Source organism: Perca flavescens, chromosome 3 (genome assembly GCF_004354835.1).
Source record: "Perca flavescens isolate YP-PL-M2 chromosome 3, PFLA_1.0, whole genome shotgun sequence".
NCBI lineage: Eukaryota > Metazoa > Chordata > Actinopteri > Perciformes > Percidae > Perca > Perca flavescens.
This window is the reverse complement of record NC_041333.1, coordinates 13,737,840-13,752,968: the sequence shown is the minus strand read 5'-3', so window position 1 is coordinate 13,752,968 and position 15,129 is coordinate 13,737,840. Positions and strand designations below refer to the sequence as shown.

The 15,129-nt window shown below is 39.2% G+C and overlaps 2 protein-coding genes across 2 annotated transcripts; both read right to left on the bottom strand.

Moving 5' to 3' along the window:
- LOC114550964 (extracellular calcium-sensing receptor-like) lies at positions 1–3,520 on the bottom strand. The gene is made up of 6 exons (XM_028571985.1): positions 3,417–3,520; positions 2,937–3,234; positions 1,977–2,771; positions 1,592–1,819; positions 1,283–1,406; positions 1–914 (listed from the first exon to the last, which is right to left on the bottom strand). Exons 1-6 carry the CDS (start codon positions 3,503–3,505, stop codon positions 1–3), a joined length of 2,448 nt encoding a protein of 815 aa, XP_028427786.1. The 5' UTR covers positions 3,506–3,520.
- Positions 3,521–10,080: 6,560 nt separating this feature from the next.
- LOC114550960 (extracellular calcium-sensing receptor-like) lies at positions 10,081–14,016 on the bottom strand. The gene is made up of 6 exons (XM_028571970.1): positions 13,913–14,016; positions 13,421–13,718; positions 12,453–13,247; positions 12,063–12,290; positions 11,724–11,847; positions 10,081–10,988 (listed from the first exon to the last, which is right to left on the bottom strand). Exons 1-6 carry the CDS (start codon positions 13,999–14,001, stop codon positions 10,081–10,083), a joined length of 2,442 nt encoding a protein of 813 aa, XP_028427771.1. The 5' UTR covers positions 14,002–14,016.
- Positions 14,017–15,129: the final 1,113 nt, after the last annotated feature.

Here is a 15,129-nt window from a genome sequence, read left to right as displayed (position 1 = left end):
TCAGAATGATTTTCGTACCCCTTTCCCCATTATATTCTTTTTTGTATTCTTCTCGGGTTTTAGTAAGATGATGTAACATTTTGGAATAAAAATACAAAAGAGCAGTCCGAAACTGGAGGCCAGAATAGCAAATATCTCCACAGCAACACTGAACTTCCCAGGAGAACTGACATACGCTGGGATAAAAGTGATCCACACTGCGCAGAATATCAGCATGCTAAAGGTGATGAATTTGGCTTCATTGAAGTTATCAGGCAGTTTTCGAGCCAGAAAAGCAAGAAAAAAACATAACATGGCCAGAAGTCCTATGTAACCAAGTACAGCCCAAAAACCTACAGCTGAGCCCAGAGCACATTCTAAGATGATTTTGTCCTTAGATTCATCAAAATTCTTAAATGGAAAAGGAGGAGAAATTGTTAACCAGAGGATACATATGATAACTTGTATAAGAGTGAAACCCAGAACACTGAGTTTCTGCTGTGTAGGCCCAAACCATTTCATTACATTACTACCTGGAAGTGTGGCCCTGAAGGCCATCAACACCACTATAGTTTTCCCCAGAACACAAGAGATACAGAGGACAAAGGTGATGCCGAATGCCGTGTGTCGCAGCTTGCAGGACCACTCAGAGGGCCGGCCTATGAAGGTCAGAGAACACAGGAAACACAGAGTCAAGGAGAAGAGCAGCAGGAAGCTGAGCTCAGAGTTGTTGGCCCTGACAATAGGAGTTTTCCTGTATCTGAAGAAAATGAATGCCACAACAGCAGTGATGCATGTTCCAAATAAGGATGCTGCAGTGAGCAGCGCTCCCATAATCTCTTCATATGATAGAAACTCTGCCTCCTTCTTCACACAAGCATCTCTTCTCTCATTTGACCAGAACTCAGGGTGGCATCGCACACAGGTGATGGAATCTGAAAAAAAAAATATTAAAGCTGTTATTAGACACAGACATTACATAGTTACCAGATAATAAATGGATAGCCTTATGACAGTTCTACATGTTCAGCATGGTATCATCATGAATTATTTAGATTTTTCAGGGCTGCTGCACAAACACATTTTCATCCACTCTCAATGCATTTATTGCAGTTTCAGAGAGAGAGAGGGAGAGAGAGAGAGAGAGAGAGAGAGAGAGAGAGAGATGTCAAAACCTCATAAACTGAGTCCAAAACTATCTGCATCATCAGATACCACTGAGTAAATACTGTAGGCCTTTTATGTAATTTGAATGAGCTGAACCAATGACCTATTTTATGACCTTTTACCAATATTACTACACCTGTAATGTTGCTCATTTCTCCCTCTGCACATCTTAAACAGTCATAGCAGCAGACAGGCTTTCCTTTCTGGAGAACCTTGCGAGTTCCTGGAGGACATTTCTCACTGCAAATTGACAAAGGCACCTGCATGAACAAAAACAACTATGAGAAAATATATAGGTATTCACAAGGTGGTGTCTTTGCAAGCCTCTATCATTAATTTATTGTATGAAAAACAAGCATTATGATACAATAACGACAACTAATAACTAATACAACTGTAGCAATTGGAAACTGTTAACAATTACAGTGGTCACATTGTAACTTACCTGTTGTGAGTTCTGTGCCCAAATTAAAGACTTATTTTGCAGATTAAGCTGTTTGTCCGCAGGTAGCGATGCATCATGAAAACCAATTGTGACAAAGTCCACAATGCCATGTTCTGTTGGCTGCCAGTTTATAATTTCATACTTTGCTGCTGGGTCTCCATTCTCATTAAAGTAAACTTCATCTCCTTCCTTAGTTTTGAACTTAATCTTTTTTATGTTCTGTAAAATCTAAGAAGACATGTATCCATATGTATCATTATCTGACCAAGATGTAGGCCTATTGGCTCAATAGCAAGATAAACAAATGACAATCATTTATTTTTCAGAATTTGAACAAATTTCCTATTTGAAACTACAGTATATGAAATGTTGGTGTTCAACTCACCATAAATGGATCTAGCTGCACCTTGTTGTTGCAGGTTTTGTTACAGCTAAGAATATTATGAAATGTGTGGGCCACAGCATACACTCCTTTATAGACATTGTTAAAGATAGGCATGAGCGACATATCAGTGAAGCTGTTTTGCACTCCAGTCAGATCTTCACGGCCAGTACATTCTCTCTGATTCCCTACTAAAGACGTTGACTGTTTGAACTTACAGCTAAATAACGTCTCCCAAAACTCTGGAAACATTTCATTACTAGATGAATTAAGTGGCTTCACATCCAACATGAACTCTCTCATGCCACTGACATATGCTTTGGGGATGGACAGGCCTATGGCACCATCCAGAATGTGATTAATATCCATGGCTGCAATTTGGGAATCAAAGATCCAGCTCTCACTGCCTACCCACTGGTACCCAGTCAGGTTATGGTTGGACAAGTCGTGTATTAGCACATCCATATCCTTATGGGAGAGGAAAGCGACAATCACCTTGGAAGTGGAAGCCTTGATAATGTCAATGATTTTTTGTATTTTGTCAGGTGGATCTGTTCTAAAGAAAGCTACAGAATACTCCAGACAGATGCCCACCTGCTGGGCAGTTTCTGTGAATATGGCCATGCCATTGTTGCCATAATCATCATTTGTTCTAATAGCTCCAACCCAAGTCCAACCAAAGTGCTTGACCAACTGGGCCAGAGCTCTGCTCTGGTAGTAGTCACTGGGTATTGTTCTGAGAAAGGATGGGTACTTGTTTTTATCACTGAGACAAGCACAAGTAGCAAAGTGGCTGATCTAAAAGAAAAAGAAAGAAACTAATTTTAAGATAGAGATGCAAAATATGAAACATTTGTACAGCAAATACAATTATTTTAAATCCCCTTTTGCTATGACCAGCTGAATTGAATAATAATAATATTTTTTCATAATAATAATTTCATTTTTTCTAATCTTACCCACCATTGGGATATGAAAGGGTCCAATGACAGTAGCTATAGCCATGCAAGGTGAGGAAGAGGTCTCTCCCATAATGGCCTGCAATTGGGCAGTTCTAGTACATGGTGCCTTGGAGAGTGCAGATAACACCTCATTACCATTAGCCAAGGCCAGTGCAACACTCACACTTCTGGCAATGGAGGCACAGGAATCATAGATCTTATAGCCCAGAGAGATACCAGGCAGTAGTTCTGTGCTGTTATTAATCTCCTCTATGGCAAAGAGCATAGCCTGGGCAAACTGGAAACCTCTGAAATTCAAACTGGATGCACACATTTATAATAATAAATAATAATAAATGTGTAAATGACATAGAAACAATAGCATAGTAAATTAAAGTATTTGTATTAATAGAAAAAAAACAAGGAATATTTCTTTGTTTAATAGTTTGACTTTCTTCTTTATACATTTTAAATCTAAATTTATTTATACTGTATAATTTACCTGGTGCATTCCAGTGGCAGGGGTTTTTGCCTGTAGGTGTCCTGTCTGTCTTTCCAGCTGGTGTGGAAAGAGAAGATTCCCCCCAACATAATGTCCCCATTCTTAGATAGCTGGGGGTTGTCAGGATCCCCTCTCTGCCTGCACACTGGCTCCTCAGCCTGAGAGAAAGATGCCACCAGCAACAACTGTAAGAGTGCCCAACCCTGCTCTGGCCATCTCTGTGTGGATGGCATACTGTCTAGAAATAAACCACTGGGTGGCATCACATGTACCCTAATGTAAATCCAAAACTTGCACTGGTATTTGTACATTTTGAAGCAGCATGGGAAATAATGCTAGAGCAGTGATGTTTTATCTCTGTAGGGGGGAGGAGGTGCCCAAGCAGCAAAAGGGTTTTGGGGTTGGGGTTAGGTTCCAACCTGCCCTCCACCAAAGTTACAGGCCTATTTCCAAGTTTCTTTTCATAGCCATTGCCATAGGCTCCAATGATATCTTGATCCATGGTTATACAGGACAGTGCTTTGGTACTGCTGGATCTCAGTGCAGCTTTTGACACTGTGGACCATAGAATTCTAATTAACATACTCAGGCAGTGGGCTTGTATCTCTTGGTCAGCCCTGCAGTGGTTCTCCTTTTATCTTTCTGATGGAAGTTTGTCAGTTGCTTTTGGCAAATAAGCCTCCTAATCGGATCTAATCTAATCTGTTTAGTGGTGTTCCCCAAGGTTCAGTCCTTGGTCAGAATCTGTTTGCCTTTTATATGCATCCCCTTAAAGGAACACGCAGACTTATTGGGACTTTAGCCCCAGAGTAAGACAAGTCGATACATACCCTTCTCATCTCTGTGCGTGCTGTAACGCTGTCTGACTGCTCCAGCATTAGCTTAGCCTAGCACAGATCCTGCAGGTGAATGGTTCCAGTAATCCTACTGCTCCAAATTGTGACAAAAGTGACAAAATAACGGCAATATGTTCCTATTTACATGTTGTGATTTGTAGAGTCACAGCGTGTAAACAAAACAACGTAACATGAGACACAGCCATCTTCTAACCGTAAACAAGCCGGGAACTATATTCTCAGACAGGCTTGCTGCGAGCATATCACTCCGCCAAATTACTATATTCTTCTGCCTAAGAATATAGTTCCTGGTTTGTTTAGGGATAGAAGGTGGCTGTGTCTCATGTTACGTTGTTTTTTGTACACGCTGTGACTCTACAAATCACAACATGTAAATAGGAACATGTTGGCGTTATTTTGTCACTTATTTGGAGCAATAGGATTGCTGGAACCATTCACCTGCATGTACTGTGCTGGCCTGATGCCGCTGGAGCCGTCAGACAGCCTTACAGCATGCACAGAGATGAGAAGGGTATGTATGGACTTATCTAACTCTGGGGGTTACGGTGAATAAGCTAAATTCCCAATAAGTTGGCATGTTCCTTTAAACAGACAATATGCCACTTTAAAGGTATCTCCAGATGATATTCATCTATGTTTCATTTAAGCTTTAAAAAATGTAACAAAATTGCCCATGCATTGCCCTTCTCCATCCATCCAATAGATGCATTCAGACCATCCCGACTGTCCCAGTCAACTGACCTTGCTTTCCAGTCAAATGTACCTGAAAATGAACCTGTACATGTTCCTGAAACCGTATCTGACAGTTCGTGCCTGCCTGTATTTTGTAACACAATCACTGAAGTCTTCATATCTCCCTGGGCTATCTGCATTTAGGTCCTTCCCTTGTTGCCCTGTACTCACTTGCATAACAGTACAATCTGGCCAACATGGACCAACAGTCACCAACCCTGCCTACCATTTTCTTGGCATGAGTTTAGAATTACCAAGGAACTTTTTCTAAATGTTGACCAAGGCTTCTTGAAGTCCCTCGCTGCTTCTGGAAACACTAACTCTAAATTTGTGGTATTTATCAGGTGGCAGTGTTTTGCAGTGTTTTTCTTCTGAACCCATCACTGCAGCCTCCTCTGCACCTTAGGTGATCTCCAGCCTGCACCCAGGGCTGCTAGCTCCAGCCTGCAACCTGGTCTGCCTGAAGATCTGGAAGATCTGGCAGGACATTGGACACAGGATGCCCGATTGGATGGCAGAGGTTTTTGTCTGGTGGTTTTTGGCACTGGGCAGTGGAGGCACAAAAAGCCAATGGCCTCGGTAGCCACGCCTTCTGCCCTGCCTGTCCTGAGCCGGCTAGCTCACCACCTGCCTGCCCCTATTCTGTATCTCCTGAACTTTATGAGCCTTCAATGGACCTGTTGAGGAGCCACCTTGATGTCGGGTTTCACCTTGCCATTTTCGGGGGTTGCTGCGTGGAGTCCCCTTAAAGCAATCTTGGACCATGCCATCATTGCAGACCCCCAGTCAGATTATTAGTAGACCCTCTATGCAGACGGCCAATTAGATCATCAGTATGCCATCTACACTGATGTCCAGCCAGATCATCAGTCGGCCGTCTCTGTCTACACCCAACCAGATCATCAGTCGGCCATCTCAGCTGACGCCCAGCCAGATCTTACAGATCATCAGTCATGTTTCTGCTACTCTTTAGTCTCTAGGCTGCTCGTGTGAGCTTTTCCCGCTGTACACTGTCCAGGCCACCCGTCTCTTTGGTGCTTTTCTCTGAAATATCACATTTGTGCTTTTTATGGGAGCCTTATCCAATTTTTTTTTTTTTTAGAATTATCTGAGGTTCTCCACAATCTTTCCATGAACCCCTTGGTAACTGCAGTAGTACCCTACAATGTACTAGTAACTAGTAGCCCTGCTAGCAATCACTTTCCTTTAGCCAAAAATATACTTCCAACTTTGTGGCATTAGTTTGTATTTTGTATTTGTATTTATTATAAGGATCCCCATTAGCTGACGCCTAGACGACCAGCTAGTCTTCCTGGGGTTCAAAACAACATTTAATCAGACAATATTAAAACATTTCATAACATATACTGAAAATAAAAAAACATTTAAAAAATAAACTAAATACCACAATATCTGATTACAAAACTAAATAACAAAGAAGAAAAAATACAATTAAAATGAAATGAAAACAATAACAAACCAAGCAAATAGAGAAATATCTTGAAAAACAAAGTTATATATTACAGTATGTTACATGGCAAACATTAAGGTAGTTCACATTGATTTTTCCCCACACAATCAGAAACCTCATGATAAATAATTTAAATGAAGGTAAGATTTCTTTTTAAAATATACCTTTCCTGTAATAAAACGAATGTTACTTGGGATTTTATTCCACAAAGAACTTGCTCTATAAATGAAAGTTTTTTTCAAGTTATTGGATTTTGGTTAAGGTAAAGTCATCTGCCCCCTACTGGCTCCTCTTGTTAAATAAGTATGGATATCTGAACTGTAAGTTATGCTATCAAAAATAAATGATGGTGTCTGAGTTTGAATAACAGAGTGCAACAAAGTAAGCACATTGGCCAATAGTCTTTTTTCAACACTCAACCATTTAAGACTTTCATGTATTTTAACAACATTGGACCTAGAATTGCAGTACAAGTCTGACTGCTTTGTTTTGTGCTACTTGAAGTTTTCTAAGTAGGGTTTTTGAAGCAGATGACCAGATTTCTGAGTAATAATCCATGTGGCAGAGAACTAAAAAGCAAAAAATTTGCCTTAGTAAAGAAGAGGATAGAAATGGTGAGCATTTCCTTGTGGTGGCAACTGCTCTGCCAATCTTATATAGTCAATGTGATCTGACCATGACAATGCACTATCAAGCCGTAGTCCTAGAAGCTTAACTTTATTTACTTGTTTATAGATGAAGGGCATTCCTTATTTTAACATGGCGATGTTGTCCTGCATAAAGCCAGGTCTATGAAAATGGGCGGTTGGCATTTATGAATCTGAGTGGCCTGCACATAGTCCTGGCCTCAACCCCATCAGAAAACATTGGTTTCAACTTTTAGTTTGGTTGTAACACAAAGCCAGGCCATATTGCCCAACATCAGTGACCAACCATTCTAATAAATCTGACTGAATGGGAGGAAATCCCTGTAGTCAAGTCTTCACAGAAGAGTGTTGTAGCTACTTTACCCTTGTGTTGACTTCGGGTCAAATTGACCCGTTTTCAATTTAATGTTTTATATCAGAAAATAAGTGACGTAGAAATAATAACTGAAAATGTGTAGAAGAAAAATTTAACAATTTAAAAAGTTGGAAAAAGCCAAAACAAACTGTGAAAAAAGGCGTCAAAAACGTTGAATAAAAAGTGTTTTTTTCACAGTTGACGGGAAGACAACACAAGGGATAACGTGCCCATGGTTTGGAGCGATATGTTCAACAGTTGTACAGGATGTTTGGGTAAACATAATTTTGGCCATGTAATGCAGATAGATAGATTGTGGTTTGGGTTAAAATAAGTATGTTATTTGACGTTATTTTAAAATAAGTCAACATTAACTTTTGGTTTCACACAGGACACTGAAAGCGGTCTCCTGGGTGAAAGTCCTGTGTTTGTTTTGACCCACCCACCATGAAGGCCACTGATCAAGCTGTCATATTTGATTAGTTGGGAATGAGAACGAGTTGGTCATGTAGATAGAATAGATAGACACAGAAAAAAGGAACAAGGGGAGAAGAGGCAAAGGCCACAGTGTTGAGTCCTTTCTATCAAAAAACATTTTTATTTCAGAATGGTAGTAGAATTGTGTAGATCCAGAAAAGATATCTTATTAATAATAGTCACCTTCTTTGATCGCTTGGTTCAAATCATATGACTAAACATTTTAAAATGTGTCATACTTTTATTGGCAAGTTATTGTCAAAAGTAAACTGTATTATCTATTTTATGAATTGATCTGACATCTAATGGGATGTTTTCTGTCAACCATTCAGCATATCACATTAAGTTGATTTCCATTCCCACATAGAAACTTTTATTTAATATCTTTCTTTCTTTAATGCATTATTGAAGTTTGTTAAGTTTAAAAGGCAGCATCATGGTCAAATGCTACAGGGCACAGTCTTGAGGGGATCATGTTGCAACAGCCCTGACGGGAAGTTTCCCGTGTGAGCTGAGAAGACAGGTGTGGAGGCACGTTGGAGACACTGTGAACTCTAGAGGGAGTTTTTTAGTTTGTTAGACCGCTTGTGAGTGGGAAGAGTCTGATGATTAAGTCAGTATGCATGACGCACATGCACTTCCCCACATGTGCTGCTACTAAATCAGCCCCCAAAAGACACAACCTCTGGAGAAGTCTAAAGTGTTTCATAAACTAACAAGCATCTAACAACAATTTGTTTTTAATTAAAGAGTGCCTTAAAGGCATACCAGCTGACTATTGAACATCTCTTTGACTGAAAAATAATAATAACACCAAATTAAATATCACATGGTAAATCAGTCGTGTCGAAATGTTTATTTTGATCCATAAGAATGATGTGACATGTAGGGTCAAATAATAAGAAAAATAAATCCAAACAGTATTTGACTGTATGGATGCGTTGGATGATTGTGTAAAACATATTTCCATACACACATAGTAGTAATTATTGTTTTCACATTTACAGATTAATATATTGTTTTCACATTTACAGCTTTTATCATTTACACGGTTAAATCTTACTGGCCAGTACAGATATATTCGGGGAAACAAATCAGCCCATATTAGTAAAATTAAGATGTCTGATCACTGTTTGTTTCTGTGTTTGCAACTACATTGTTCCAAATGTCAATTGTCGGCCTTAAAATTACAGCACTTTAAGCTGTATTTTAATGAGCCTTGGGAGTATACCTCATGTACTTTTGAGTTTGTATTACTGTACCATGCTTACACTTACTGCTTTAATATAGATGTAAAAAAAACATTTAACCCCAACATGCTGCTGTTATTTTTGCATCTAAGAATGCTTATATTTTGGCTATTCATTAGTGTCACTTGTTAGACATATTGTAATTGTGAAAACTGGAATCATAATCATAGATCATAATTGGTTTGTCTTTATCTTAAATGAATTGTAGGGTCCTAGATACATAGAGTGACAGACTAAAAGGATTTTTATTGTGTTTATCTTAATTAAGAATTCATGAACTCTGATACATTGAATTATATGCTAACACTGACAAATACATTTTGAAATGTGTACTGCACGACAATTTTGTTATGTACTGTAATATAAAACTACTATTGAGTTCATTTTTTATGGCTGTGAAAAGCAAGAAAAAAAGAAGTAGTATTTCCATGTTGTTGATACTGCACATCATTGTACAAATGGAAACATTTATTCTTTTAAGTACAAGCATTTAACATGTAGGTTCTTCACCTTGTGATCGAGACAGTAGGCCTGTACAGTGACAAAAATATAAACCTTGACAAGGTTGATAGATCATTTTATGAGCCCTTTACATGAGAAAACTTAGCTTCCGCATTACAGTTTCTTTTTTTTTTATTAATAACTGTGCGATAACCGCAGACATTGCTTGTGCTTGACAGCCTCAATGGTGGGGAGTGGAGTATTGGTGATGCATCGGGCATTTTTTTCCCATCCTACAGTAATACTATAGTAGTAGTACAACAAAAAGAGTCCTCAATAAAATTAAGATATGATGTCTACTTCAGAGTCTGCTTAACAAATGATTATAATGGCATAAAAAGCCTTTGCCGCCATATTACTTTAGCGTTTAGGAATTATTTTGGTACCCCTTTCCCCATTATATTCTTTTTTGTATTGTTCTCTGGTTTCAGTAATATAATATAACATTTTGGAATGAAAATACAAAAGAGCAGTCCAAAACTGGAGGCAAGAATAGCAAATATCTCCACAGCAACGCTGAACTTCCCAGGAGAGCTGACATATGCTGGGATAAAAGTGATCCATACTGCGCAGAATATCAGCATGCTAAAGGTGATAAATTTGGCTTCATTAAAATTATCAGGCAGTTTCCGGGCCAGAAAAGCAAGAATGAAACATAACATGGCCAGAAGTCCTATATACCCAAGTACAGCCCAAAATCCTACAGCTGAGCCCAGAGCACACTCTAAGATGATTTTGTCCTTGAATATCTTAAGATTCTTAAATGGAAAAGGAGGAGAAATTGTTAACCAGAGTATACATATGATAACTTGTATAACAGTGAAGCCCACAACACTGAGTTTCTGCTGTGCAGGCCCAAACCATTTCATGACATTACTACCTGGAAGTGTGGCCCTGAAGGCCATTAACACCACTATAGTTTTCCCCAGAACACAAGAGATACAGAGGACAAAGGTGATGCCGAATGCCGTGTGTCGCAGCATGCAGGACCACTCAGAGGGCCGGCCTATGAAGGTCAGAGAACACAGGAAACATAGAATGAGGGCGAAAAGAAGCAGGAAGCTCAGCTCAGAGTTGTTGGCCCTGACAATAGGAGTTTTCCTGTATCTGAAGAAAATGAATGCCACAACAGCAGTGACGCATGTTCCAAATAAGGATGCTGCAGTGAGCAGCGCTCCCATAATCTCTTCATATGATAGAAACTCTGCCTCCTTCTTCACACAAGCATCTCTTCTCTCATTTGACCAGAACTCAGGGTGGCATCGCACACAGGTGATGGAATCTGAAAAAGCAGTTATTAGACTTTCTCAGTACATCTGTCTTTTGTTTTGTCTCATCCTTACATCTTTTCTTTGCATATATTTGCTAGCTGAAAAATAGGGCAATATGAGATTTAAGGAGTCACAGACTTTGGTTTCTGATTTTACAGTTAATGTTAATAACTGATGTGCATAGTCTAATACTGGTACAGTTAACATTTTGAGTTCCACAACAATCCTGTTTTCATGTCTTATGTGTTTGTATATATACATGTTATGTGATTAATTGTTCTTCAATAGGATAGTTGTCATTTTCCTTAAAACAGACAAACATATAGCTTTAATTTGAATATTGCTGAAATTCACGATTGGGGACCTAGCGATTGTATAAGGATGGCCATGTATTTTGAGTGAGCTGACCCTTTAATGATAATTTTTATGACTTAGGGCCACTGGTGAAAATTGTATTTGAGTTCAGAATTCTGACTTTATTCTCAGAATTCTGACTTTATTCTCAGAATTCTGACTTTAAACTCAGAATTCTGCGAATAAAGTCAGAATTCTGAATTTAATCTCAGAATTCTGACTTTCTGAATTCTGAGATTAAAGTCAGAATTCCGAGAATAAAGTCAGAATTCTGAGTTTAAAGTCAGAATTCTGAGATTAAAGTCAGAATTCTGACTTTAAACTCAGTCAGAAGTCAGAACTCAAATACATTTTTCACCAGTGGCCCTAATCCTCTCCGTAAATTACTGTACCTGTAATGTTGCTTATTTCTCCTTCTGCACATGTTAAACAGTCATAGCAGCAGACAGGCTTTCCTTTCTGGAGAACCTTGCGAGTTCCTGGAGGACATTTCTCACTGCAAACTGACAAAGGCACCTGCATGAAAAAAAGAAACAATTATAAGAAAATTTTATGGGAATTCACTTTGACAAGGTGTTGGCTTTGCAAGCCTCTATTATTAATGTTAATGTATGAAAACCAAGCATTATGATAGAATAACTATAACATATAACTATAACTAATAACTTATTGAAAGTTTGAATTTGAAATTCACAGTAATTAACTGTTACGGTGATCACATTGTAGCTTACCTGTTGTGAGTTCTGTGCCCAAAATAAAGACTTATTTTGCAGATTCAGCTGTTTGTCTGCAGGTAAAGATGCATCATAAAGACCTACTGTGACAAAGTCCACAATGCCATGTTCTGTTGGCTGCCAGTTTATAATTTCATACTTGGCTGCTGGGTCTCCATTTCTATTAAAGTAAACCTCATCTCCTTCCTTAGTTTTGAACTGAATCATTTGTATGTGCTGTAAAATCTAAGAAGATATGTATCCATATGTATTATTATCTGAAAAACATTGTGTAGCCCTATGGCTAACAGCATGATAGACTGGCTTTATTTCCAATTTTAAAACGTTTTCCTTGTTAATGTATCTTACTGTAAAAACTATAATTTAAGTAGTTTGTGTTCAACTCACCGTCAATGGATCTAGCTGCACCTTTTTGTTACAGGTTTTGTTACAGCTGAGAATATTATGAAGTGCGTGGGCCACAGCGTACACTCCTTTATATACATTGTTAAAGATAGGCATGAGCGACATGTCAATGAAGCTGTTTTGCACTCCAGACAGATCTTCATAGCCAGTACATTCTCTCTGATTCCCTGCTGAAGATTTTGACTGTTTGAACTTACAGCTAAATAATGTCTCCCAAAACTCTGAAAACATTTCATTACTAGATGAATTAAGTGGCTTCACATCCAACATGAATTCTCTCATGCCACTGACATGTGCTTTGGGGATGGACAGGCCTATGGCACCATCAAGAATGTGATTCTTATCCATTACTGCAGTATGGGAATCAGAGATCCAGGCCTCAGTGCCTACCCACTGGTACCCAGTCAGGTTGTGGTTAGACATCTCAGATATTATTATATCAATATCCATGTGGGAGAGAAAAGTGACTATCACCTTGGAAGTGGAAGCCTTGATAATGTCAATTATCTTTCGTATTTTGTCTGGTGGATCTGTTCTAAAGAATGATACAGAGTACTCCAGACAGATGCCCAGATGCTGGGCAGTTTCTGTGAATATGGCCATGCCATTGTTGCCATAATCCTCATTTGATCTAATAGCTCCAACCCAAGTCCAACCAAAGTGCTTGACCAACTGGGCCAGGGCTCTGCTCTGGTAGTAATCACTGGGTATTGTTCTGAGAAAGGATTGGTACTTGGTTTTATCACTGAGACAAGCACAAGTAGCAAAGTGGCTGATCTAAAAGAAAAAGAAAGAAAACATATCACAATATGAAGATAGAAATATAAAACGTTTTCACAGCACACTGTCATTCTTTTAAAATCCATTTTTTTTATGACCATGTGGTATAATTACAACATAATACATATATTTTAACATACATACTTTTATGTTTTTCCATTCTTACCCACCATTGGAATATGAAAGGGTCCGATGACAGTAGCTACAGCCATGCAAGGAGAGGAAGAGGTCTCTCCCATAATGGCCTGCACATGTGCATGTCTGGTACATGGTGCCTCAAATGGTGCAGATAATATCTCATTACCATTAGCCAAGGCCAGTGCAACCCTCACACTTCTGGCAATGGAGCCACAGACATCATAGATCTTATAGCCCAGAGAGATACCAGGCAGTATTTCTGTGCTGTTATTAATCTCCTCTATGGCAAAGAGCATAGCCTGGGCATACTGTAAATCTCTGAAATTGAAACTTAATGCGGACAGTTATAAATTGCAAACAATATATTGTGAAACAGTAGCACAGTAAATAAAAAATGGACACACAATAGGGACTATTTCTCTAGGTATAAACAGCTTGATAACTTCTCTGTATCTGTTTTGTATCTGTACCCCTTTCCACTTAAATATTTCAAATCTAAATAGATTTATATGTAAAACATTTACCTGGTGCATTCCAGTGGCAGTGGTTTGTGCATGTACGTGTCCTGTCTGTTTATCCAGCTGCTGTGGAAAGAGAAGATTCCCCCCAACATAATGTCCCCATTCTTAAATAGCTGGGGGTTCTCAGGATCCCCTCTCTGCCTGCACACCGGCTCCTTAGCCTGAGAGAAAGATGCCACCAGCAACAGCTGTAAGAGTGCCCAACCCTGCTCTGGCCATCTCTGTGTGGACATCATACTGTCTAAGAGAGCAAAACCACTGGGTGGCATCACACTTATGTAAATCAAAAGCTTGCACTGGTATTTATACATTTTTGCAAGATAAAATATAATAATGGAACTATCATACAGTAGCAGGCGGGGCTAGAGGAAGGTGGTGCCCAAACAGAAAAAAGATTTTTGGGCCTTAGCCGCCTGGTATCACCAAGTGGCATTTGAATAACACGCCAATTTCTGAAGTCATTTTGATTGTCGTCACAACAACTTTTTTAATTTTCACGTGTTATTTCATGCCATGTCATGTGTCATCTCAAAACGTACAATATGTAATGTTCTTCCTCTAGGGGTCTCTCAATCAAAAAATTGGATGTACAGACTGATGTGAACATGAAGTTGCATGGGATTGTGGGAGTAGTTGTCCTTATTGTTAAACAACATTGCCGAATAAAATGTATCTGTTCACAGACAAGTTTATCTACTAAAGTTTTATTCTCGTTTCGTACAAAAAAATTAATTAACACTAGTTCAGTTGGGGATTTATCCTTCTGGATTTATTGTGCAATGTCTCTGAAAAGACAGTTGCAGCCTGGATTTCAAAGCTTTGGAAATACCGAAGACCTCTTTGGAAAGGCCCATCCATGTGTTCGCTTTCATGCTAAACAACCAGAATGATGCTAGTTTGAAGTGATGCAGAGGTATTGAACATTGCATATCTTAATTTATGGATTCATCATTATGGATTCTATTTCGTATAGGCTTCGCCCTTTGACCGATGGAAGCCCACAACGGCGTCTTCTCTTGACCAGGTTCATGCATGCCTACCGACCGCGCGCACCTGTGTGCTGCCTACGTGATCACAGCACGGAACAACAACATTCTGCAGTCTCCGCCATGACCACTAGCCTTTGGCTCTCCCCCAGAGCTAGCAACATGTGGCTGCACATTTCACAGCGGAACATCTACCTGTACCGGTCACAGCTCCCAGCCAATAACAGACATGAG

Bases quoted from the DNA above. Each gene is read 5' to 3' on its own strand.
- LOC114550960 (XM_028571970.1), bottom strand. From the start codon at position 14,001: ATGTTGGGGGGAATCTTCTCTTTCCACAGCAGCTGGATAAACAGACAG. The intron at 11,848-12,062 runs GTAAGCTACAAT...TTTTTCATGCAG, and splicing joins GGGCACAGAACTCACAACAG to GTGCCTTTGTCAGTTTGCAG. The intron at 10,989-11,723 runs GTACAGTAATTT...CTGCTTTTTCAG, and splicing joins AGAAATAAGCAACATTACAG to ATTCCATCACCTGTGTGCGA.
- LOC114550964 (XM_028571985.1), bottom strand. From the start codon at position 3,505: ATGTTGGGGGGAATCTTCTCTTTCCACACCAGCTGGAAAGACAGACAG. The intron at 2,772-2,936 runs GTGGGTAAGATT...TTTTTCTTTTAG, and splicing joins GACCCTTTCATATCCCAATG to ATCAGCCACTTTGCTACTTG. The intron at 1,820-1,976 runs GTGAGTTGAACA...ATGTCTTCTTAG, and splicing joins TGCAGCTAGATCCATTTATG to ATTTTACAGAACATAAAAAA.